The sequence below is a fragment of the Ixodes scapularis genome, unplaced genomic scaffold (genome assembly GCF_016920785.2).
Source record: "Ixodes scapularis isolate PalLabHiFi unplaced genomic scaffold, ASM1692078v2 PGA_scaffold2__306_contigs__length_199485367, whole genome shotgun sequence".
NCBI lineage: Eukaryota > Metazoa > Arthropoda > Arachnida > Ixodida > Ixodidae > Ixodes > Ixodes scapularis.
The window spans coordinates 50,765,831-50,792,485 of NW_024609857.1; the positions used below are offsets into that span (position 1 = coordinate 50,765,831).

At 45.5% G+C, this 26,655-nt stretch overlaps 1 protein-coding gene across 1 annotated transcript in view; it reads right to left on the bottom strand.

Moving 5' to 3' along the window:
- Positions 1-26,655, bottom strand: part of LOC8052874 (cubilin) — a 217,969-nt gene that overhangs the window by 49,640 nt on the left and 141,674 nt on the right. Inside the window, exon 3 of the mRNA XM_042291858.1 lies at positions 3,458-3,666. Within this exon, the coding sequence (XP_042147792.1) occupies positions 3,458-3,666 (209 nt within the window). The remainder of the gene's footprint in view (positions 1-3,457; positions 3,667-26,655) is intronic.

Here is a 26,655-nt window from a genome sequence, read left to right on the forward strand (position 1 = left end):
GTACAACCTGCGGGCCCCGCAACGCCGATCACTCCGGATATGAGACAGATGTCTGGGACGTCGGGCAAGAAGGAAGGACCGCTCCTCATATATAGAGACAGCCTGGGTTGGCGGCACGCCAGAGGCAGTTTGTCGGCTATGATCGACATTTTGATTTGAATCCCCCCATGTTCTCCTGCTTTTCTTACACTGCCTTTTGGCGTTCTCTTCTTCTTTCTGCTTTTTCCTTCTTGAATTAGGATCTTGTTTTTGTCTTTTCCTACACCTTCAGAGCACGTCTTTCGGCGAGGCATATGAAAGCAAACGTTAGCATGAAATCTCTTCCCGACAGAGCAACTATAGTCAATGACAGCTTTAAGAAACGCGAGGCTTTGTTTATCACGTTCACGCTTCTTGTCTCTTTGGCGTTCTTTTTGGGTGCTGCCGCAATCGATAATAAGAGGCCTCGCAGTCGCCAAGCCCTGCGTTTTTTTAGATTTCAGTGACTATATAGCTATAGCCTTTGTTCTCCCCACACACACACTCTCTCTCTCCCCGCCCTCTCTCTCTCTTTCGCTCTCCTCTCATGTCGCGCAAAAAGAAAGAAACAGCAACTCCCTCGTGTTTCCTGCGTCGAGGTGTGTTTCATGGTAGTCGGGTAAATGTGCCCCAGAGTTTATTCCATAAAATTGGCTGACGAACACAGTATAGTCACCCGTTTTTTATGGTCAGCCCTGCCGACTCCGATGGCGCCATCTTATTACTTTAAAATGGATGGCTGCCAATATGCGCGAAAGACAGTCCGGTTTTGTACTCTGATGTACGATAGCACATTTTCTCACGGAGGTAGGTGCTCGTTTTGGCTAGTTTTACCTAGTTCTGTTTTCATCTCGAAGCATACATGGTACGCCCGACAATCGTAGCAACATTTAAAAAAGCGCATTTCAATGTCACGGTGAGTCTATGTGTTTCGTACTAAACCAACCTTATTTATTTATGATAATGCCCGGCCGTGGTCCTTTTTGAGTAGTACACAGACTAAAATATATATAGTACGCTTCGCAATATGCGCATTATAAATAGATGTATGCCACGCCATACTTTATATTCCCAGAGGAGTTCATCTCACAAAGAAGTTTGTCAAAACGTAACTGCAGCCTAGAATTCTAGGCTTTTAACGGGGAGATTAATTAAATCCACTTTCACTTTCAAGACGTGAGCTGATGTCTTGCGCGACGGTAAAGGACGGCATTCTATTATTCAGCAGCGGACCGCTTTCCTGCTCTTAAAGCTCCCGGATTTCAGTCCTAAAAAAAAGTAAAGAAACACACGCTCGCAAAAAGGAAGCGAAAGAACACGGGCTAGTGTTTTCCTGTATTTTTTTGCTTTTTATTCGGAACCGGAATAAAACGGAAGATACCTCAGTTTTTTTTTTCTTCCTTTCATCCCATTGCCGACAAAGCGAATGGTAGGTGACGCAAACAAAGTGAAAGCCCCTGTAATTGGAGCGAATGTCGCCCCAGGGAACGACATGGGAGCAATGTACTCCAGTGCAGTTAATAGGACCCACTGGATCCTTTTTATTGGTGTTGCGTAAGGATCCAAAGGCCCTGTGTCAGTGTCACAAGTCGCCCGGCCGCTCTGAGACCGGGAACGCATGCGCTGTGCTATTGCCACGCGGAGTTCGTGGAAGAAACGCAGTGTTATCTCTTTTTGAAGGGAACAAATAAATAAGAAGTAAAAGAATCCAAACCGTATCAAAATACGACATGGACAATAATGAAAGCAAACGGAAGGGAGTGTAGGGCTTTTCAGATTGATAATACTGCTAGGCAAAATATAAATATGAAATGCGCACAAACGACAAAAACACGTTAAGATAAATGCCGCTCCATGCACACTCTAAGAAATGGCTGGGCGTCTACCCTTTAAAAAAAGTCTGTGCGTCTACTTTCACCCACACCACTCGGAGAGCCAATCACCGTAACTTACGGAGGCAGCCCAGCGAATGACGATGCCGAAACATATATGTTTAGACCAAAAAACGCAGTCTGAGTTGTGACATTAAGCAATGCAAGCGCGACGTTTCGCATTGCTTAATGTCACAACTCAGACTGCGTTTTTTGGACTAAACATATGTTTCGGCATTGCGATTCGCTGGGCTGCCTCCGTAAGTTGCGGTGATTGGCTCTCCGAGTGTTGTGCGCGAAAGTAGACTTACAGACATTTTTTAGAGTGTAGTTACTCGCAAAACGCTCAAAGCGCCAACCTTTGCGATTTACGAAATCAGCTCAGCGAATGATGAGGCGGAACATCCCTTGAAACCGAAAAATGAAGTCTTCGCTGTGGCATTATGCAATGCAAGGCGTCATGCTTGCAATGCGTAATGCAGCAGCGCAGACTTAATTTTGAGGTCTAAACAGATGTTCCGTCTCATCATTCGCTGAGCTGATGTCGTAAATCGCAGAGATTGGCGCCTTGAGCGTTCTGCGGGTAAGTAGACGCGCAAGCATTTCTTAGAGTGCACTGTTGAAAACTTTGATGAAAGTCGCGCGGCGCAATCCTTATAAGCTCGCGTAAAAGAGCCTTTAAGTGTATGCTGCACCAAACGTTATAGGGAATAACACTCGTTTTAGGTTCATTCGAGTAGCGGTAAAAATATTCTTTCTTTAAAGTTTCTCACAACAAACACAATGTTTTTTAATGAAATGTAATAAAAGCGACAATTGGCCCCCTCTTGTTCAATGAAACCATAATATCAGTGGAAACATAAATAAAAATAACGCTTTTTCATATCGAAATTGTGAGAAGATTGGAGAACAATAGTGATCGTACTTCTCATTTGTTGAACATATAAAAAAAAAAAATCGATTCCATTGCGTTCCAAGGCAATTCGGCGCAGTCAGCATCCGGATACATCCGAACGTGGAAAGTGATCGGAGTAAACACCTAGTTAGTTTCGAAACTTATTTTGTAACATAAAAGTGTGCGACATTTTAGTTACCAATACACACTGATTAGCAAAACATTACGACCACCCCGTCAACGTGGGAATGAGCGCGCCTAGCTGACGCGCCACACACGTTATCTACCAGCTTCTAGATGATGCGAATGGTATACTATCATCATCACTACCACCGCTAGACACCCCTTGACTCATGGACTACTGGAAGATCTCACGGGCGCGTGCCCTGGCCAATTCGCCGCACGACACAGCGCGACCCACATTTCTGTTCTTTTCTTTTCTTTTTAAAGGTAAGAGACTAGTCCACGCTTACCCGACAGGTGTCATATAGTAAACCAGAACATTATAGACGCCATGGTTCCTCGAACTATACGAAGGCGATGGGAGAAGATGGTAGCTTCTCTCATTGCGATCACGTGCGTTTTCCCACATCCCGCTGATTTCGCCCAAAAGGCACATTAAAAACTACCGCCGTAATACTATCAAAAAAAAGAAAAAATTCGGCGCACTTACAGGCGTCCACAAACTGGTAGGTCCCGTGGAAGACGTCGGCGGTGTCGTTCTCGTAGTCGGTGTAGAAGCCGATGACGAGCGTCTTATGCATGGAGATGCGTCGGCGCGGAAAGACGCGTCCGCAGTAGCGCCCGCCGAATGGCGTGCTGATCAGGTCGCTGCTGGGGTCCTCCACCTCCGTGTACAGGTCCACGTACTCGCGGCTGCAACTGAGGGAGGAGATAACGACGCCTCGTTAATTCCTATAGTCGGGAAACACAGAACATCAAGAGGGTCTTGTGCTCTCCCCACCGCTGGGGCGACGATGTTCCTGTGGTGACATATGGGTATACATCTATACCAACTATAATCATGCCTATTAAACTAGCTCAGCGAGCGCAGGGGATAAGGCCTCGGATTATTGATCGAGTGGTCGATGGTCCGCCGAAAAACAGACTTTCGTAAAAGACAACTGGATCGCCTACTTTCCCGCGAAGCAAGGAGGCAACCAGTCGCTGCAATTTATGGAGACAGGTCGGTCAGTGCCGACGCTAAACTTATGGATAAAAAAAAAAAAAACAATCTGCGCGGTGGTTTTGAGCATGGCATTTCCCCATGCTCAGCGTCACAGTGCAGAGTGCTTTGTACGTCTAAACATATTATCAGCTTCATCATTTGCCGAACTCATGCCGCGTGTAGTCTTTCTTTCATGAATTCGATGCCATGCGGCCTTCGAAGCAGGGATCTCGTGGTGATGTGCGTTCGAATCTGTGCGCAGGCTGTCTTTTCTATGATGTACAAGCAGTGTGACCCCAGCTTTAGAATGTGATCATGCTATCATGCTTTCGTTAAACATTTCGTGACGCCTTTAGCATGCAAACTGACCCTGATACACATTCTGTGTTGAAAGGAAAGGAACGTAAGGAACGTGTAACCCCCCCCCCCCCCCCCCTTCCCATTACCTCATTGTACCAAATATCCCAACTTTCCATAACTTTATACGGTACAGCCCTGTTGCATTCCCTCTCAAACGTGCCTGAGTGTATTTCGTAACACGGGTTTGCTTTAATCGGTTTAACCGCTGAGGCATCCTGCTTCGATTGATGTGCAGTATTGTACTGGACAAAGTTTCTTACTGACACGACGAGACCAATAACATAAATGACTGATAGCCTTTTTCACTGACTAAATTGTTCGCAGGAATGCCCAATACTACTAATAATGATCATTATATATACTCCCGGCAAGTGAGAGGGAGAGGAGAAAAAACTGAACGGAGCAGCTTGACAAAGCGCCGCCGGCCATCCCTTGGTGGTAAGAGACGCCACAGTAGAAACGCAAATAAAATTGCTCGAAAACGGATACAAAAGAAAAACAAACATCTAACCAGCATCTGACGAGATTACTTAAAAGGAACAAATATAAAGTGTGAAATTAGCAACGTTTTTGGTGATCCTTTCACAGCGATGTCGTCTGTTCAGGAATGTGGGTGTGCAGAGGAGAGGAGGCCTAGGGTGGCTCCGTAGAATGTTTTAGACTTCGGAATAGTCAATTTATTTTGATAACATATGTTGCACGAAAACACATGCATACCTGATAAGGAGAGAGAGAGAGAGAGGTGGCGTGAGAGAAGCAGGGGAGGTTGTTCTAGCGGGAATGCTGAACTGGTTCCCCATGAAAAGAAGTAGAGAGAAAGGAAAGAAAGGGGGATAAAGAGAGGGGGAAGTAAAATAGAGAAAAATAAAATGAAGACGTGAACGCGCTAAGAGTTAATGTCGAGTTATTTCACAGGCGGTTTGCGACACCGGATTCGTCGAGGAAGTTCAGTAGCAGGTGTTGTATTATTTGGCGGCGACGGGCCGAACCACTTGGATAGATGATGTCCTCGTCGTCTGGATCACGAAGTCCAATTCTGGCGAGCTCAGTGACGAACCGTTGAGGTTCGTCACTGAGCGCGATAAAGGTATGTTTTTTGTTATAGCAGGCGGTTCTGAAGAAACAACCAAGTCAGAGTGGAGGGAAGAGATATTAAATATATATTAAAGTCAATAAATACGTCTTACTATGGGTCTAGCCCACGTTACATTTGATATAATTCGCCCTACTCTTTTTGTGCGGTTAACAGTTTAAGCCAGTTTTCTTCAGTTGTTCCGCATTTAACGAGACAGTAGGTTATATTTAGGAGAAACAAAGAAATATATATAAGTAATTTAATACTTTTTGATAAGATGTTTCGGTGCATATTCAGTACCCCATCTATTTTATTTTATTTTGACAGCACTTGATCTGTATTACGAATTTGTCCAAAAACCCTGTGAAAACTACACGCCCAAAATTTTAATGTAGTGAAAGAATACAGTTCTGTTCGTATCTAGACTTAAGCTTACAGATAAAGATATTGACTTATTCGTTGACTTAAATCGTATACTTTTTTTTTTGTTTGCAGTGTAATGTTTAAATAATTTTAAGTGGTCTATGCTTTAGAGATGTCAGAAAAATATTTACGTCGCATACCTCTTTGTAAGTGTGGCTATTCATACAAAATAAAGTCCCCTCGTCTGCGTGCGCAGTTAGTGTAACTTCAGAGTCAATAAAAAACACGTCATCTATTTATCAGAGAAGATATAACCGCACTTTACACACCCCAAAACAAACTACACATCGCCAAGCGCTCAGCCTCCGGCCAAATGCGGCACTTGCAGTTGGGACATGCCAAAGTTTCAAACCTTACCGTTGTCTAATTAAAAACAAAACACACACACACACACACACACACACACACACACACACACACACACACAAACACACACACACACAAACACACACACACACACACAAGATTTTTGGAAAAGAAATGGGGGTCACCGAAGCCTGCGAATACATGGACCCAAATGGTGTGCTGGAAAACACAAAAAAAATAAAAAAAGAAACATACCCTATTTTATCATTCAAAGTTGCATAAAATCGATTATAACTTTTTAACTGCATATCTCCCAAACGCATTGCAAGAATGAAACCGAACATGCTTCCCTGTGGTAGACTATAATGAAGTTCTATAATATGTTTATTAAGGCAAAAGGCTAACCAAGACATTCTGATCCTAGCATGTATTCTTCAGTTAATAATATCACTGTTGCACGAACGACATTGCTCCGTAGTTTCTAGAGTCGTAAAATAAGATGCACGTGGTTAATGGCTTTGAAAAGAGTAATGACAATTCCAAGAGTTAGCAGTTATATATATCGGGCGGTAGTTGGAGGTGGCATCTATACATTGCCTCCTTTGTTCAATGTTATTCCTTATGCGGCCTGTATTTGTTGCGAATCAGGGCAGAGGTGAAACTAATGAGTTCTTTAGAGCCCTGCGTATCCGCGGATATCCGCAGTAAACTAGCGGATTCGCCTAAAAATTAATCAAATTTGGCGAATTGCAGATTGGATGAGAATACCTGGGGCTGCGAATGCGGATCAGATATTTGCGGGTCCGGATCCATTTTTCCCATGGCGGACCGTAAACGTGCGACCGTAGAGTGTGCATGAAGTGAATAACTGAGTGATTATATGAAGTGCATCATCGAATGTATTACAGAGGCAAGCTGCTCTCTTAGATAAAAAGGGGCCAATCGGGCAGAAAATTGCTCCTTAAGTCAATAACGATTTTATTCTCATCAAACATTGGCTTAGAACGTTCTATCTCGCCATAAATGCTGTCCTGAAGAAAAAGTAAAAAGGCAGAACAATAAGTCGTCCTTGGAAGCGTGTTCTTGTTTGGCAACCAAAGAGCAGAAAACGTTTTTTGGGCAAGAAAAACCCGAAAACGTAGAAGCCACAAGAAAGTTGGAGAAGCCTGCGAGAGGCTTTTTGAAGAAGACTGATTTCGATCCTTTGGAGTGGGGAACTTGCCCCAGCACGAGTTTCTGGACCTCATTCTTGCAGCGCAGTTTGTGCATGACATCCCAGCATCAAGTGCACAACGAAGAAAGACTTCTCATTAGCGGGTATTCATTCAAAAGAGGCGAACCAGCTTAAATTCCTCCGAGTTGACGACAATATGTTTCTTCTACACAGCAACCTCGACAAATGAAATGTGGCGTGTGTTTGTGTGTGTGTTTTCTTTTTCTCGACAGTTGGCACTGAGTTGTTTTTAAGGGCTGTATAACACGAGAGCGCACGGCACTAGAGCGCCCACGGCAGAGCGCACGACAGCAAAGCGCCGCAACACCAGAGCGCACGACAGCAGAGCGCCGCAACACCAGAGCGCACGACAGCAAAGCGCCGCGACACCAGAGCGCACGACAGGAGAACGCCACGACGTGAGAGCGCGTGTAATTAGAGTGCGCGTTACGAGAGTGCTTCTGCACGCCTTGAGAATGATCGATATTGGGTGTAACGAAAGCCAAGAAAATGACAAAACCCGTGTTCAAAGCGCAGAAGAAAAGCTCAATGGAAGAACGACAAGGAGAGCGCTCACCCTACCTTTGACAGAAGCAGAGAAAGGCACACCCACACATCATTGGAACACGCTAGAATTCAAAATGTTCGTCCTATTAATTTAACGGCGAAATACACGAGGACATTGACACAACTATGCAGTGCGAACTACCGTAGAGCGCAGTAACATAAATAATCGGTCAAGGTAGTTATTGCTTTATTGTTTAAGTGACGACCCATTTTAAGATCAAATATTCATTTCACTGAATTAAGTGTGCACTGAATTGAGATGAAAGCAGCCTCGTACAACAAATTAAGCTGGGCGAAGTGGCACAAGCGAGTTAAATGCAGCGGTCTGCAGTAACATCATTTATTCGAATTAATTTGGTTCTGGTTATCTATCCTTACAGAATGCCGCTTGAGCCTATGTAAGGTATTTAAATAAATAAATAAATAAACTCAATACATTACCGTGCAACTGTCATCGCTGCCGCTCATAGCGTCACTATAAAATTGGTCACTAGTTTTGCATTCTAAACAATTCTACTTTACATTTTTGGCCCCCTAGAAACAAAAATTAATTTTACATATCAATATCGGTGAAACAAAAAATTGGTTTAGCGATGAGCTCTTTTTCTAGGATTTAAACATTTCAGTTATTTACTGAGAGTAAGGCTACAAGCTCCTATCTTGCGCGCAAGTGTTATATCCTTATCATGTCTAATTCTGGCAAACGTCGGGAAAACGTCAAATTTTGAACGTGCGAGAAATCAATCCGTTCGTTTCTATGATTAACGACGAAACATGAAGGTGTACTCGCATATTGCGCAGTGCTGGCTGTCGCGTAACATTTAATTCAATGTATAGCAACCCAGTTACTACAGAAGGAAATCCGATACTTGGACATTCTGCCACTGGAACAGACCTCATTGACAGCAGCTGTTGTTCTGCGTTTTCGTGACGCGCGCTCTAATGATACGCGCTCTCGTGTCGCGGAACTCTCCTGTCGTGCGCTCTGCTGCCGGCGCTCTCGTGCCGTGCACTCTTCTGGCGCCCTCCCGTTTGTAAGTATATGGTTCCGAGCATGGCGGTGAGGGTTTGTGTTTAAAACTGGAGGTGTTGGCATTATTTAATATTGTGATATTGTCCCAGTGGTGTACTCGCTGCTTACCACATATACACGAGTATTTTGCTGCGGCAAGTGAGCGCCTTTCGTCTCCCATTTTTTTATTGTTTGGACTAAATAAAATGACACAATGTTATTAGCCGGCCTTTTGTCAATTTTCTTGTTTATCAAATGTACTCCTCCTTGAAGTGAGTTTTACAAAACAAAAAGAAAATAAATATGAATTTCCTTCCTTTTGAGCGCATCTACTGGATCGACATAGTGTCAGTGTCATGGACTCCCAAGACAATCTCATAACAGTGATCATCTTTCGAGAGACGCGAAGTTTCTCTGGAAAGACGATCTCTTTTTTATAAATACGATAAAACAGAATACGATGAAATGTCTTCCACCGTATTCTTATACGAAGAGTTCTTTGCAAAATGGTAAGCAGACAGATTATAGAAGACCATCCAGATGATATTTTTTAATTTTTATTCATGCTTGATTTTATGATAGAAAATGAATGCGCTGATTCAGAGTGGGATGCGGTTCTGAGTTTTGCGGATGCTGTTTGGATGCGGATACAAAGTCTGCGGATACGGATGAGAATACCATTATTTAAGAACATTGCGGATACGGATCGGTTGCGGATGATCACACTGTTATCCGCGCAGGACTCTAGCGTTAATAGACAAGCTAGAATAACATTTACATATTGCCGCGTGCGTGGAGGAGTTTGGCAACGTACCCGGCTACCAAAGAACGGTTCGAACTCCGTTCTTTCGCCAACAGCCGCGTACGCTGCCAATTTGGCTTCATTTGCACATTTAAGATGAAGAAATGCGCTGATGACCTCCCTTTCGGTCTTTGGAGCGATAAGCTTTCGTGTTGCGAGTGTATCACGGTTCAATATGTAAGGACTTCTGGATGTGAAAAACAAAGGAATTGCGACGAGTTCCATTTGCATTGATGAGTGAATTATACTGTTTCACGGTAAGTCGGAGCGATGCCGATGCTAGGATCCGATGGGACTACCAAGCTGCGCCGTGTGTGAAAGGTGAAAAGAATGTGTGAAAGGTAACGGCGTTCTTCATTTCTCCTGGTGGGTGTAATTGGCGGCAAATTCAATCAAACGAAGTAAGCGCGCCGCAACATTGCGCTTTAAGTGCGTCTCCACGCGTCTGTGTGACTCTAACCTTTCCCTTCGCTCCGATTTATAGCAGAACTGGGTGTAGCTAAGTATAGTCCCATCCCGATCGTAAAGATTTCCAAAACTCGTTTCCAAATCGGAATTCGCGCACGCAGATGCACGACGAAGTGAGCCTTATATTGACTATACGGACGGAAATGGGAGTCGGCAGAGAACGCAGATCAAGTTCCGCACGTCAAACATAATTTTGTACATCAAGGAAGAACGACCGGTACTCCCGCGTGTTTTACAAGCGGCCCGATCCACTTCACGCTCCACTGAACATTCGAGGAGGCGGGCGCAGTCGCCAGTGCAGTCACTGGATTAGAAAGCAAAGCCAGGCGTACTGGGGAAGCCGGGAGCCTCTCGATCAACTGCGCAGCATTCTGAGTGGATTGCACTTATAGGTGAACGAGGCTGGAGTCGCTGAACGCTATTACACGTTCCATAGGATTTGGGCTGTGACAGCGGGAAGTAAGGCAGCCCTAATTGGTGTCTGGTGTCTCTGCAGTAGAGCATACATTTAATCAGTGCAGTACGACTGCCAGCCAGGGCTCTTTGAAGAGCATCACGCGGTAGTGGTTACCGAACACAAGGCGGTACGATGCTTCCGTTGCATCGGCTCGAACTGGAGAATGAAGTGAGTCACGCTCCCTGATTAGATGACGTTGAAATAGTAACGCCAAAATAAAATTTAAAAAAAAGGCGCATAAAACGTTGACACGAAAGTTCTGAACAGTTGGTGCATTATGGTCGGTGGGGCTTAAAGACATTCTTCTTTTCTCTGATAACTGAGAAAAAAAATATTTGCTGCCGCTATAACAGCGCCGGCTGCTCCTTTAAAAGGCATTTCTAGTTTGTTCTTTAATGGGCTACTCATTTCAAAGGCATTCATTAGAAGCGGAGAGAAAAAGAGGGGGAGAGGGAGGGAGAAAAACATTTAATTTTGGCGAACCAAAAGGTATTCCCAGTTTGTCGAAATTAAATGTGTCTCTACTTTTCTCTCTTTCTCTTTCTTTCTCCCTCTTTTCCGCTTTCTTCCTCTCTATCTCCCCCCCCCCTTTTTTTTTTGTCTCTCGACTTTCAAGAAAGACAGCCAGCAGGCCGTGGCGTTCGTCTCCAAGGAAGCCCGCCTGACTTCCCACCGGGCGCGTTGACGCAGCATCCCCGTTGCCAGGACGACCATCACCTGTTCCCTCGACGGAGGCCGGTCGATCCCGGGAGTCGGTCACACTTCCCGGCAAACCGAAACCCCGCTGGTCTCTGCCATGGGGAAGGCTTCTCTCCCGGCTACGGTCCACTCCCATTAGGGCGCAAAAGGTCGCCACAATGTGCACCCCTTCCCCCACTTTCCTCCCTTGCCGCAATCTAGCACGACTCCCGATCCCTAGACGACTTTTAGAGGTCTCATCCGGGAGTGGGGCTAAACGGGATCAGGAAGCCGCCCGAAAACAGGATCCGTTCGTTTAGGCTGATGCGGTGCGTGGCTGGCGCTGCGCGGTCTGCTTTCCCGTCATAGCAGGAGTCCAGGATACAGATACAACGTGCGGAGAGGGAGACGAGACGGCTTGATACTTGATGCTGTACTGTGAAGGGCTTCACCCTGCAGTTACCGAAGGCGGGACTGATTTAGTGATGCCATTGAGATTTAAGGACAGCTACGGATCCTTTTCACCCCCCCCCCCCCCCCCCCCCCCCGCCGTCGCTAAAAGGAGACGCAGCTGCGAACGCTCCATCGTTCTATACTCAGTTTCGCCATTGGTCATATTGCAGTCGAATGCTCAAACAGATACAAGCACGAATACACACCCGCACAAGCACAAGCACACGCACAAGCACATACACGCACAGGCACACAGACACACACGCGCACACATATATTTTTTTCGAGATGGCGATTTACAATGCGCGGGACCTTGTCGAGTAAGTCTCGCTCTCGCTTGCTGTTACGTCGCCAAATTGCCACCCGCTTTTCGGCTGTATCAATACTCGTTCTTTTTTTTCTTTTTTTTGGCACAATTTCGCTGGTTCAGCTTTCTGTTTGAAACGGGATTTTCGCTGCTTCTGCTCCTGTCATCCGTAACAGTATATTTACTAAAAAAAATTCCCCACACTTGGTTGGTTTCGTCGGTAATAGAGCAGGCAGAGAAAATTAAAGAAACCCCTCGACTTTGCCCTTTTGACATTGTTTCTTTGGTTCAATCTGCTAGTAACGTGGGCTGCTTTTTGACATCCCATGAAGCGAAGTACTGCGCCAAAATGCAGCATCTTACGTGCTGCAGACAGTGTCCTAAACATTGTCGAAGAAGTGGAGAGGAACTGATAATGCGGCGGATCAGTGGCTTCATTCCAGTGTTGGACAAAATACTCGATAAAAGTATTCGAGTTAAGTTACTAGATACCTGCTTCATAAAGTATTTAAAATACTACTCAAGTTACTTTCACTGTAAAGTATCTTGAGAAGGATAGAAATACTTAGAAATGTAATTCAATTACTTTTGAAGATACTTCCGCATTGCGTAATTTGCATCGACACCAGTGACATTATACAGCTGCGCCAATCTGGTTTACTAGAATGGTTGATTAGCACACAACAACATAAAACAAAAAAAAAAAAAAGAATCGTAGAGCTATTTTATGCAGTTCAACTATAAGGAGCACGATACTGTCACGAATGACAAATGATGAGGCGGCAAATAACTGAAGAAACTAAACGTTTAATGGGGCAAGCTTGTAACGAATGCAATAAAGAAAGGCTAGCGTCGCAGGCGTAGATGTCGGCGTAACAGCAGGACCGAGCCCTGGGGCAAGACTGACTCCGGACCGCCACTCATTTTTCACCTCACCGGACAAAAGCTCACCCATTTTTTCACAGACCCGGACAAAAGCTCATCGAAAAAAATTTACTGTTGGTTTTAACTCGAGTGCGGACAACTTAGTGAAGGCATGCGACACTAAAATGCAACAAAAATTAAATCTGACAGGCGCATGATTTGTTGGTTAGAGTAAAACAAATTTATTCATCGATTGGTTAGAAGCGAATGCAGGGCCTTACTAGCTCCAGCAGTCTGTAGATCTGGGTGTACCTGGAACCCCTCGAAAATATTTATCAGACGATTCTCCAGGTGCAGAGTGGTTCTTCGCACCTGCTTCTCTGGGGGCTCACCTCTCCGGGCTTGTGTCAATGCCATAGCAACGAGCGCCTGATTTTTCTTTCGGCATTCAGTCAGTCTCTAGACGCTTGGATGGGTGTGGCCGACAAGTTTCTGGAAGCTGGTAATCCGTCCTTCTGAGGTGTTTTTCATCCAGTATTTATCTTGAAGAGTGGCGTAGTGCATATTCCACCGTTCCGGGGCAAATTCCGGTCATCGTCGACGCACAGTCAGGCAAAGGGAAGAATTCGGTCTGGCTATCACCGCAGAAAGTGAACAAGCATAACGAAAGAGGCAAGTTACATAAGTGCAGTCAAAGTAGTCCAGCAGGTCACCTTTGTCACCGGTAGACTTTTCCCTGACAAAAGTTAGTTCCTCGGGTACAAGTTGTGATGGAATGAGCGCCACCCTATCCAGACTCCCGCACAGCTTTCTAAGTTGGTCACCTGCTTTGTACTTGTTTAAAAGGCCCCAACTCCCATTCTATAAACATATTTTTAAAAATTCGCAACTCAATGGTTTGTATATCTTCAATGGTTTGTATATGGTCTTGCTTCAGTTTCCCTTTCACATCGCCCTGGTATAATCTTTGATTTCAGACACATTTACGACGCACAATGACGGAAGGAATTTAATTTTCTTAGCCCTTCGCTTTAAATATTACCCTGAACCCCAAGAAAACCCATGCATCAGTAATGAAGAGACATTGTGCCTAACCTTTATGTGCGCGTTTAGCGTGACATTAGCACAATGAAAAAGCGAGGTCATCGAAGTGTGACTTCGTTTCTTCGGTCACTCTTCGGGTTCAAAAATTCGGTTCACGAAGTTTCTTGGGTGTGACACAAGGTGCTCCGGCATACCCTGAGTCAAGCAAGCTTGCTCCTAAATTTTTAGTCCCAAATCGTTGCTTCTCTGCCTGTTATGGCTTATCTGTCGACAGCTTTGCATGGGATGGGGTACCAGTTCTACTAAAAATGGTGCAATGTCCTTCGCATACGCACTTTATCACAGCCCGTGTTTCGCCCGGGTCGGAAAAAAAATGAGGTTAGCTTTTGTCCGGGTATGTGAAAAAATGGGTGAGCTTTTGTCCGATGAGCTTTAGTCCGGTGAGCTTTTGTCCGGCGAGCTTTTATCTGGTTACCGTTTCCGTAGCCCGCTAAGCACCCGGATAGCGCTCCGTAGTCCTCCACAAGACCTTGAACTATGCAGACAAGGCTGGCGGCGCGCATACGCAGCTGCGGCGTTTTCTTCACAGATACCGCGTAGCGGAGGAGAAAAACGGTCTACTAAAATTGCCTTATATCACTGATACACGTTGCAAAACATTTCGCCGACAACAAGAAAGAGGTCGCTTTAGCTATTGGGGAGAAGATCAGACCGTGGCGCCCCAATCGGTTAACTTTAGAACTACACGGATGAGGACAAAGAATACAATGACTCCGCACACGGCTGACATAACCGAACGTGACGTCAGCGTTCGGCTGGAGTTCGTGTTCTCCGGAGAGGGAGAAGAGGGTCTCTTTAGTTACCACTCCAGCCTGCGTGAACAATGCAGCATACGGGGTGCCCAGCTCAGCACAAAAGCCCTCAAGCTCGCATCCTTTTACTACTGCTTTCGGGAGAGATCCGGCACTTAACGTCACTTCGTTTATTATTAGTATTTTTTCATTACACAGTGCCCCGCGCTCTATTAAAGAAGATAACATTGTGCACAAGGGGGCTATGTTGCGGTTTTTGCACTCCCAGGAGACTAGGGAGAAGGAAGTGACGTCAACAGCGCAGCAAATGCAGATTGGATGATGATTTTTTTTTTGTCAACATCCAATCTGCGTTTGCTCTGGTCGTTGACGTCCCTTACTTCTTCCAAGTCTCCTGGGAGTGCAAAAAGCGCAACATAGCACCCTGGCCTTGTGTTGGGTAAACACAGAGGTGTGGGGCAACAAACGGGTCAGAGCGCATCGCCAATAGTGACATCGTTGAATATCGCGTCCTGCGGCGCACCTTAGACGCATCGTTTAACTACAATCCACATTCCACGTATGGGGAGTTCACTATAAACAAACTTGGGATACGGATATGAGTGAGTGGATAACAAAGTGAACCCACATAGTAGTCGCACCTTCTTCAAGTAGGTTGCTTTCAGAAAGGCACTCAACGTTGAGGGACGCTTTGTTGGCATTTTAGTAGTCATCCAGCTCATAGTTAATTTCCTGTCCTGTTCTCTGCTTAACAATGTTCGTTAACAGACACTGTTCGCGAGAGCAATAAGTGACGGACTGACGACAAAAAGAAATAAACGAAAGAAAACCTAGACGCTTGTCATAGAGGGGTAACATACAAAAAGCAAAACTTTTTTTTTGTGTGTCCACTTTATTTTTTATTTGTTATTTTCTTAACACTGAAGTCTGAATTGTTGTCGTAGGTCGTTTCCCGGTCTGCGTTGCGCCTCAGTGTGGCTATCATTACTTCCGTAAAACCACTCCTTGTGTTTGAGGATATTTTGGGGGAAACTCTAGGAAACAAAAGGCGCCGTTGGCAAGGCAAGGGGAAAACCTTGGTTGTACAAACTTTGGGCTGAAATAGGAGTCACTATCGGCACAAAAGCGATGTTTTCACGAGCTCAATCAAAGTCCCCTCAGCTAATCGGAGCTAGCAACAGAATCTGGTTGCTCGAAAGAATGTTCACGTTTGCTCGTACCACGCCAACGCCATTTCATACCGAAAAAACTCGGAAAATGGCGGAATGTCAAAATTGTATTTGAAATAATGGGTACAAGATACTCAGAAATGTAATTAAGATAGAGTATTAAATACTCTCGATCAAAGGTATTTGGAAGATACCAAGATACTTCAAAAAGTATTTTAAATACAGTAGCTTAAGTAGAGTATTTGAGATAGGCACAAGTCTACGTCATTCTGGTCCGGGCCCTATCAGCAGGCGGTAATATACAAGTCATCGCCGCGAATGTATGTACGGGTATGCTGACATCTGTGTAATACATTTTGACACATCTTTGCGGCATTTTTGTAACGAATATTAAGGGGCATATATTCGTGTGAAACAAAACGTGCATCAAGACAGCAGCATGGATTGTAACGTATGCGGTACAAATACGCTCAGTTGTATGACGGAATGGTGCCTGGAATGATTTTCCGTCAGGTGCGCTTATCTTGTCTCTATTTCGTTCCCTCGGTTTCCGGCAGATGGCGTCGTTTCTGTGTAATGCTACGGATCGCCACGATACTAGTAACGGCACAGCAGCAGTTTCGGGTAATTCTACAATTACTGTTCTGTTGTGCCTCGCTCTGACGCCGGTCCAGACGATGGAAACCCGAGGTGCCACAGTTTGCGAAGCTGCGACGACAACGACATCTCCAAGCGCTTACCTTCTTCGGCCGAGCTTCCGTAAGCGACCACCAAGATTCGGACAACCCGTTGCATGATACGACGGCTATTGTTATGCTTATTTTGTTGCCCCTTCAACAATACTCCGGTTCATGAGCTAAACCATGGTGGAAGAGAGAGGCGTCTGAACGGCACCGTCTCGTCGCGGAGCAAGTGTGTCGAAGGTTTCATTCCATTTCTGACAAACGCGATGCGATGACGCAGCATGACAGGAGCTCGAGGAGCCGTCCTTACTAGAGCAGACGTTCTCAAAGCTACGAGGCGCACAACCGCGCCCGCACGAAGATCGGGAGATGCGCTAAACCCGAGTGGAATTTCGACCCCCTGTCTGGCCTCCTTCCGATACCTCTCACTTGCTCCGCCGTCGAATAAACCATATGGCTAAGCACACCAGTCGGAGACGCGCTTGAGACAGCGTAGTTTCGTTAAAGCAAAACACGTCAGCATTAACATAAATAATCATAAATAAACATTTTTTTTTTAAAGCACAGCTCTTAGGCGCACGTTTCCGTGTTTCGCGCCGTCGGCGTCGGCTGCGGCGTAACCGCGCTAAATTTAGCGGGAAAATTGACGTCACGTGACCTAAGCACCAATTCAATTCCCCGCTAAATTTAGCGGGAAATTCAGTTTCTCCTCTAGGTTTAGCGGACAAATTCAGTTTTGTTCCTAGGTGACGTAACACCTAGTCATGTGATGTCATTTTCCCCGCTGAAGTTATTGGGGAAACTGAATTGGAGAAGGTGGGGATAGAGGAGGGGGAGGAGGAGAGTCATATCCTCCCCTCAGTACCCTCCCTTCCTCCCTAATTTCGCATTACAGATGTTTGTAAACGTCGTTCAGTTTTTACGTTTTTCATGGAGTTCCCAAACGAAGGTTCGCGCCTCCAAATTCTTTACCACAGCGTAGATTGTAAGCAAAGCAAAATGCACGAGAAACAAAAAAGATGCCGGGAGCCTATATAAACACCTCGGCCAAGTAATTAGATTCAGAACAGCGTGACGTCCCGGCGTTTGTTGACTAAAAACGTAAAAATCAACACAGAAATCGCGCAAACCCGAGATCGAGGCAATATACACGGAGAAGAAATGAAAGTAAACAAAAATAACTGAATATTTTCTTACGTTATTATTGCATTCCCTTGCGTTTAGAAATGTTGAAAGGTTCCGAATACTTTGGTACCTGAATAGAGTTTTCTCCGTCAACATCAATACGTCACCCTTTTTGATCCCAGTTTAAAAATTCGGGTGGCGGGGAGGTGGGTACTTTTATAATTATGTTTTACAAAGAGCACAGAAAGAAATGACGTATAATGTTTTAAGAGCCTGTCAACTCTGCGTTATGTGTGCCTACGTGCGTTTTCAACTATGTGTGGTTTGGTTTCACCCAGCACCATATCTAAAAAGAATGTTCGTCAAGGTAGGCTTTTTAAGTTCCAAACCAGCGGAGAATATAATGTCCTGCGACTGACAACAGGAAACGTATAAAAGGTGATTTTATATATGCACCCTGACTTAAAGCATCAAGTCAACTTTACTGTTATTTTTTTGGATTCATTTCTACAGAGCTGTCATTTTATTAGAAGGGCTGGTGTATTTGCTTATCTTGTTCTTTATTCTCTAGAATAAAGGGGTCTCCTCCAACTTCGCCTTGTCTACATTTTGTGATTTCTTTTTCCCGAAAGGTTGTTTGTTTCGGAGGTATGAAGTAAATGTAGAAGTCAACATACGGCACCTAAGTCGGCTGAGCTGCAAATTCATAATAACTTCACTAAAAAAAAACAACTTAGGTTTCAGAAAGAGAAAGAATAAATATACAAACGCACACGAAGATTTCTTTTTTTTTTTTTTTCGCCAAATTTTGATAAGTTCTACGCCTTCGTAAAGTTCACTACAATCTTTATAAGACCTGTTCAAAGTGACTAAGAACTTCAAACCTCGAATTAAAACAAAAAGAATCTAAAGGATATTATAATGCGTTGCTTGCCACTCTTCCGTCTCTACGCGACCCGTGATTCGGAATTGCTGTGGAGTGGATGTCAATCAAATATGCTACTTTCATTTCTTTTAGCAGTATAAAGAAAGTGCGCTCCATACTTTTTTTTTAATTTTATTGGCGCGCCGAGAGAGGTGACAGATTTTTAGTGACAAAATAAAGTGTGCGTCTATTTTGCCACTGATGTCGCGTGACCACTCGCCCGTGTCACCAGCTCAGCTGTATTCGAAAGATCGAAAGATGGGCTAGTTGGTACGTCGTTGGACGGAAGCTGAGAATAAAAGGGACAAAGGAGTAGACAAAGTAAAGAAACGGAAGATGTCAACGTGTGCCACAAGAAGCGCGCAAATCAGTTCGTAGATTGTGCAGTGTCTGTCCTGTACACCATTCTCACGAGTCGTAGAAAATCGTACGTCGGGCAAACGGGTGGCAACCCGTTTGCCTGACGAAATGGCAAGACGTTTGCCCGACGACATGGCCTAAATGAAATGGCATGAGAACATGCATGGTCATTAAAACAGTCCCCGTCGGAACATCTGGCAGTGCACTGCGATAGGTGTCCATGCGACCCGGAATTTGAAAGAACAACAGTTCTCGGAAGTTAAGCAGATAAAACCGCCCGAAAAATTTGCGAGGAATTTTGCGTTAGACGGCAAGGAGAGAGCACGTGTATCAGTGTGCCATCAGTATATACCTGACAGAGATAGTTTTCTGTTTTGTTTTTTTTCTACGCGAGCAGCCAGATAGGTGGTACCATAATATTACGTTGTTTTCAATAAACCTACAGTTGTGAGCGCGCTTCGGCCTTTGTCTACTTCCTCGTCCCAGTTGTTTTGTTCAGCGCTTCCGTCCAACAGCTCAGCTGATTCAAGAATGAACAAAGCCTGGCATTCTAAGGTGTCACGTTTCGGACGAGCCGACGACAGGGAGTCCCGAGTTTCGAGTAGCGTTTATTTAGCGACACTTGTACAAAGGAAAACATGTGTGCTATAGAAACACTACATAGAAGACAATGCCAGAGCATGACGTCATCGTTTGTGGATCCCTCCACTCGCTCCAAGTGGCAAAACACGCTGAACATCGACGAGAGTTGCTGCATAGCGGCACACGTGTACGTCTTGGCGTCGCCGCCTAATAGACCTGTGGCTCGCAAGTTTTGAACGGCGCACCTGGCGAGAAACATCGGATATTTTTAGGGCGCGTTTCCATTGTGCGTAGCGTTGCGTCCTCTCAAACGCTTTGTTAGTGAGCGTGATGCTATGGCGTGAACCATGAGCACACGCCGAGGGAAACTGACAGACGCTAGTTTACGCCCGTGGAGGGTACATGATTGAACGCTGGGACGCCGCTTCACGTCAGCAGTAAGTGGTCGCGTCTCGCGGACGCTACGGCGCCCCCTGACCGTAGGCCTCCTGCGCTGAAGCTTTGAACAAACTGTAGCTCCCTCATTTTGGGTAGTACAAGCTCACTTGATTGAGCCTCGCACTAATTATGGCACGTTGGTTGAGATTTTTTTTAAATTTTGTCCGGTGCTGATGAACGAAAAAAGACCTTTGGACGCCAGAAATCGGCCAGACTCAACGCCGCAAGATAATCAAAAGTGCCAAATTCATGATACACCGCTAGGGTACGCGGCTATTATCTCTGGGTGGTGACGTCAAAACAACTATGTCCCGACGCTTTCATCTTTCTTTTTTTTCGTCATGTCTACTTTGTAACGCGTGAAACGCCATCTCTTGGCTCACGCTTTTAGCGTTTAAGCTTTGACGGCATTCGAATTTTTGTTGTTTCTTTATATTTTCATCGTGATCTCGCGCTCCGCAGCAGAGCAGGCACGCTTCTGCATGCGTGACAGTTTGAGACGCTAACGTTTGTACTACCCAAAACAAGGCCTAACAAGTCCCTTTTCGCAGCACCCCCTGGACAACGCAGGAGGCTCATAGCGTGGCGCTTCTGGAGGGACGCAGAGCCGTGTATTGGGAGAGTTTGGCCAATAGGCGGAGCAAAGGCCGCCGCCAGCGCCGACTATTCCCCCCGCGCTTAGAGCGTGAACTAAATTTGTGACACAGCGTCGACCAATCAGGAGACCGCGACGTCAAAATATTGCAAACGACATTCAAAGCGTGAAATAGAGGCGTTCAATCTCGGCCTCTCTGCTCCATCTCACAAATGTCGGCAGTGAAGACAAAGGTACAGGCGCATGAACCTAGCTTAGCAAAACGCTTTTGTTTGCACGAGAACTCGTGCATAGGAGCCACTTTCCAAAGCCACGCGATCGTGCCCTTGCCTTTGTCTGCACTGCTGATGTTGGCTTGTTAGAACAGCGTCCAGTGACTGGCGGGAAGAAAACAGTGCAAAGGGTTGGGCGCGCGAGCGTCTGGAGACGCGGAGTCCCGCTCGGCTCGTGCGCTGGCTTTGGCAGTGCTTTTTTTCACCGTCTCAGCTGAGACGCTGCATGTAGCAAGTTGGCTCTGGTTTGGAGCGCACGTTCGTTTATTCTACACTTGAATATTGGCGTGACGAAAACCTCGCACGCACAAAGTTTTCAGTCACTGAGAGTTACACCTTTTAACTCTAGCGACGCTAAAACGGCTTGAATTATTCGTGTCACAAATTTAGAGTTCACGACCACCGCTAGGGGCTGTTTCGCGGCCTGTGGTTGGCCCAGAGATGCTCGCCTATTCAAACCAATGTATGGCCAAACTCTCTCGATAAACGGCTCTGGAGGGACGCTGCGAGGCGCGCCGCCGGTGACGATGCTAACGCAAGCTATTCGAGACTCCGGCTCGTCGCCCGCCCTCCCGCGGCGGAAACGGGAAGCGCTCTGTGAGGGTCCCCCGGTTCTGCTGCTCAGCGGTCACTGTGGAATTGCTCACGATCATGGCTCGCGAATTATCATTTCCGAATGCAAACGAAGCCCTTCATTGTCCCAATGTAGTGCTGTAGCCGGTATGGAATTGTATCTTATTTAGAGAGTTTTAGTACTGCGTAGAGAACCAAGCGCTCTGTGTTTGCGTTAGAGTTGCGTGCTCCACGCTGCGCATGCGCGTTGTCGCCATACTCCAATACATGACCGCAATTTGGGGCTCCGCGCACGCGCAGTGTACGCAACGCTAACGCAAACACAGGGTGCTTGCGTTTGCTCGTACCCAACATTAACGAAACGGGATGCAGTGAGCAGACGTGTAAGCGGGTAGGCGTTCTTTCGAACTAAAAAGGCTGAGATTGGCAAAACAACAGGGCGCAAAAATTAAAGAAACAAAATGTGCTAAAAAATTGGCAATAAAAAAAATCGTTTTTTTTTTAAATTTTATTTTTACTTTTTTTTTTTTTTGAGGGGGCCAGGGGGGCAGGGGGGCAGGGGGGGGGGGGGGGGGGCATTTGGCGCGGAAGGATAGGCGGCGACAATGAAAGTTTTTGCGACTGTAAAAAGACGGGACTTCGACAGCACCATATGCTTTACCCCCAATTAATGTAATTTTACATGGATTCCTCAGATTAGCTAGAATGTTTTCATTGATTTTAGACTATACTTATTTTATAACTTATTAATTAAACATTCTGCAATTGGCACTAGTGATGATAAATTGCACACTTTTGATTGCCATAATTGTGCGCGAGTTTTAAATGAGGTCATAAGCTATAAATTGCATTAGAGCTTGAAGCACTAAGTGTTATCTTATAGAATTGTATTATTATTATTATTATCATCATCTTAATTGAATTATTATTACTAATACGAATTGCGGCATTGAATACCTTCAATAAACGCCACGATCACAAAATACGCCATTTAACTATAACAGTCTTTCCAGAATAGTCCTATTTTGTTTTGTTTTTTTCAGCATGGAGAAAAATTCTGACATCGTTATCAAGACAGACGAACAGTCAAGCACTGGATGTAATGTAAATTCCTATGCGTCACATGTTGCTTAAAAACAAAACAAAAAAAAAACACGCACACTTCTGCTGTCTGACTGGGATTCCGTCTTTGCGTTTTTTTTTTAGAGAACGGCATTTCTTAATTTGTACTTTTTGTGAACATAGTCTGAACTCATGACCCGTAGCGATATTTTGTAAAATGGGGATCAATTCTGTTATTCTTGCGCTGGGAAAGAAGCAGCAAGAGCACACAAATATCAGTGCTGTTTTTTTTTTTAACAAATACAATATTCTATGTTACCTCTAAGTTGTATCGGAAAGACCTTTTCTTTAAAGGGACACTGAACTTTCAAAATATTTTGAAATGCCTGGATCGGACACATGTGTCACAAAACAAAGTTTCCGGGAACAACTCTTTTAGCTAAATAATTACGGCGTGAGACACATCTTGAGTTATGAAAGAACTCGAAATTAACACCCATACCGAGAAATCAAATCAGAAATAGAGGTTAGTTCCGGTTTAGTTCCAGAATCAAAAGGTACCTCCTGGTGTAAATATTACGCTAAACGACGTTTTTGTTTTCAGGATAAAGATGTAACCTGCGCTAATATCACCATGGCTTCCTCGCATAAGCAGGAATAAAGGGGGGATCGGAGGCCGAGTGGGCTGAAGCGCACGCCCAGCTCGACGCGCGTGGAGCGAAAGCTCGCGCTGCAGAACTCAGGGATCCTGGGTTCGAGCCCCACCCCTGCCCGTTTCGATCTGGATGAGCATCGTACCGGCGTGCGGTCGTGTATCACTACTGGGTGGTGCACGTTAAAGACCCCAGGCTAGCGGTTGTACTGCACTGGCTAAATTGCTCATCTACAGCGTGTGAGTCGTCGCAACTTTAATGGCAGACCAACTACACGCTGTATCAATATCCCCACAACCCCAATTATTATTAAGCAGGAATAAATTGTGTCGCTCAGTGAAGCCAGCGCAGTAGACAGGCTCAGCAACCGATATAACGGCACGCATCTCCCTATATCACTATAACTGCCATTTTGAAAAACGAGTGTCGCCGCCTGCGGCACTGCGTTGATCCACATAGTGATGACCTTCGGGTTCGAAAGGTGCATCCCTCGTCTTCTGGGTGGAATTGGCTATAAGGAGTATTGACTGGACGCCATATTTGTGGGTGCTGTTTAGAGCGCATGCTCAGAACGAACTCCCGTTAAGAGGTTGCTAAGACCGGCAATCTTGGTGGTATGGAATGCACGTTGCGAAAAAACTGTGGAAGCTCGCCATCAGCACGCGCTCAGCAGTCGCGCACACGGATATGGCCGAGAGTTAATACTCCCTATTGGCGACGTGAGCAATCGAAAGTGTCGCTGTGGTCGGCCCACCACAATTGGCCAAATGCTGACTATGACGTCAGCAAAGGATATCTCATTGACGGAAATAAGAGGAATGTAAGAACTTCAATTTCGACGGTGTTGGTAGTGTTGCTTTGAGACCGCTATGATTTCAGGCTTCCAGAATGCTCATTACACACACCATCGAGCTCGTTGTTCACAAGGTAATGACGTCACGAAAGGTAACCGAACTTGGGCGCCACCGAAACATCTCACCGCTAATAGGCACTGAAAGAGCTCTGGGCCTAGTGAGTCTTCAGTATTTTACTATCATTCGGCAGTCAGCACTGAGGTTGCGTCGTTAAAGAATATGAACGCCAAAAAATGAGTTGCACAGCGAAAAGGCGAGAACATACAAAAACACGCCCTGCGTTCCTTAAGCTGTCAGTGGCACTACGCAACTGCTTATGTAAAAAAAGGGGGAAGAAAAAAGATCGCTACGGGTTTTTTGACAGGGCAGTAACAAGACGGCGCGGTCGCAACATGGCCTCCGAGATGTTTGCCGCGCAAGGCTCTCCTCCGGCCGTTACACTAGGCCAAAAAGTCTGATGTAGAGAAGGAAAAAAAAGAAAAAAAAATGGATCGCTGCTGTTTTTGCCGGGGGCGGCGCTAGGTAAAGGGTCGCCGCAAATCGTCATCATCGGTTTTGTTTGGCTAGCTGCCCGTAGAGTAAAAATGCGCACGTTTGCCCGAAGTACACTTCTTGTTTCTCACCAGAACAGACATACTACTTTTTCATGGCAGCGGTGGGCTGAAATCCGAGTGTTGCTCTTTTAAAACTGAAAAATGTGTAGACTAAATGCACGCCTGGTTGTTCTCGGACAAAATTTTGCGTCCAATTATTTTCAGTCACAAAAATAGTGGTGAGTCAATAACGAGTCTCGATGAAGCTTCCAACTCAAAAAATACCCTTTTCATTACGAGACTTTGCGTGCGAAACGTCGTGCTCGTTATTATCTCGCGGATTGTGTTACTAGATAAAAGGTAAGGTTTTTTTTTTTTTTTTTTTTTTTTTTTTTTGCTTGAGAGTTTAAGCTACATCGCTTCTTTCGTGATATATTTATTCACTTATTTTACCCATCGTTTTCGTATTGTCGTTTTTTTTCGCGTTTCTCTCGAGTGAATTTCTCTTATGCCGTCTCGCCATGACTTTACCATCGGCAAGCCTTTGGTGGTTTTGGCCCCTTCGACACAGTGGACTTTTCTGGAGCAGTTTCTTGTACTGCTTACCGATGATCACGGCCGGCTTGCTATAGTCGCCTCTTAGCAAAGGGTGGTTAAAAGAAAGCACTGCCTGAGCCAGCGCACGAGGTGAGAGGCACTTAAATCGCGTCTTAACACACTCGCGCGCGCTTCAGCCTTTGCAGTGTTAACAAAAAATACGAGCTCCATACCACGTGCACACATTTAACGTTTGAGATGCTGATGCCGACTTTGTATCACCACCGCCATGCGAATCTCTCTAGAAGCTGCAGTGAAGGCTCCTTCTGCTTGGCTAACGAGCATTTGGAAGGGCCGGGGGAGAACCTAACAAACGACCGTAAGTTCCCTTTCCTGCAGAGCACGGAGAGAAACAGTTATGTTGAACAGCAGAGGATTATCATCGAATGGCAAAGTTTAGAATACTACTGGATCTGAAAAATGGGACGTGCCCAGGGACAATGAGCAAATCAAACGTCTATCCCATATCTATTTCTATTCTGAATTTCGACATTCGCTGGAATCCTTTTTTGCCCGCCATGGTTGGATGCCTCCTTCTTCTGCTGAAAAATTATCTGACACACCTTTTTTCTTATAGTGAAGCGACACGCGAGTCAACAAAATAACTATAATAATAAATAGAATATACACCAACCAAATCCTTGTATAAAGGAAAACCCTACGTTTCGAGACCAGCTCGGTCTCTTCTTCAGGGGTTGACTGCGGCTATGGCCGTTGAGGAGCAGTAATCTGTTTTCTTCTTCTTCTACGGCAGTGTCTATCGTTTTGCATCGGTGAGGTGGCGAAGTCCGTTCACGTAGCCGGTCGGCAGAGTGCCGAGGGATCTATTTATGTTTTCTGGCGTTGTTTGTATGTGCCAAGATTCAATAAAAAGTCTATGTCTGGGATTGGTCTCAACAGCCAGGATGCTGGTGTTGGCAAAGTCAATTTTGTGGTCCCTGACGTCGCAGTGCTCAGCTACGGCGCTTCGTTCATGGTCGAACTTCCGAACATCGTTCATATGCTGGCGGATTCTCTCCCGAAAGTTCTTCGTTTCCCCGATGTATGTGACCGGGCAGTCCGCGCATGGAATTTTATAAACGACGCCTTGTGCTTTTTCCTTAGGCGGGCGATCCTTTGGACGGGGCATGAGTCTTCCAAGCGTAGACATAGGCTTGTGGGCCACCTGGATCCCTTCTTTGGCCAGTACACGTGCCAGCGCCTCGCTTGTACCTTTCATGTAAGGAACGCTGATGCGTGAGATACGACGGGTCTGTGTACTTGCTGGGAGTTGCAGGTGTCGGCGATCTCGGGCTTGATCACGCGCAATGCGGCGGATGAAGCTGCTTGTATAACCGTTATGTTGTAGGTCGGCGAAGATGGTGTTTTCCTCTTTTTTACGGTCAGCCTCGGATGAGCAGATATTTTTTGACCTAGATAAGAGTGTTCTGACCACTGATGC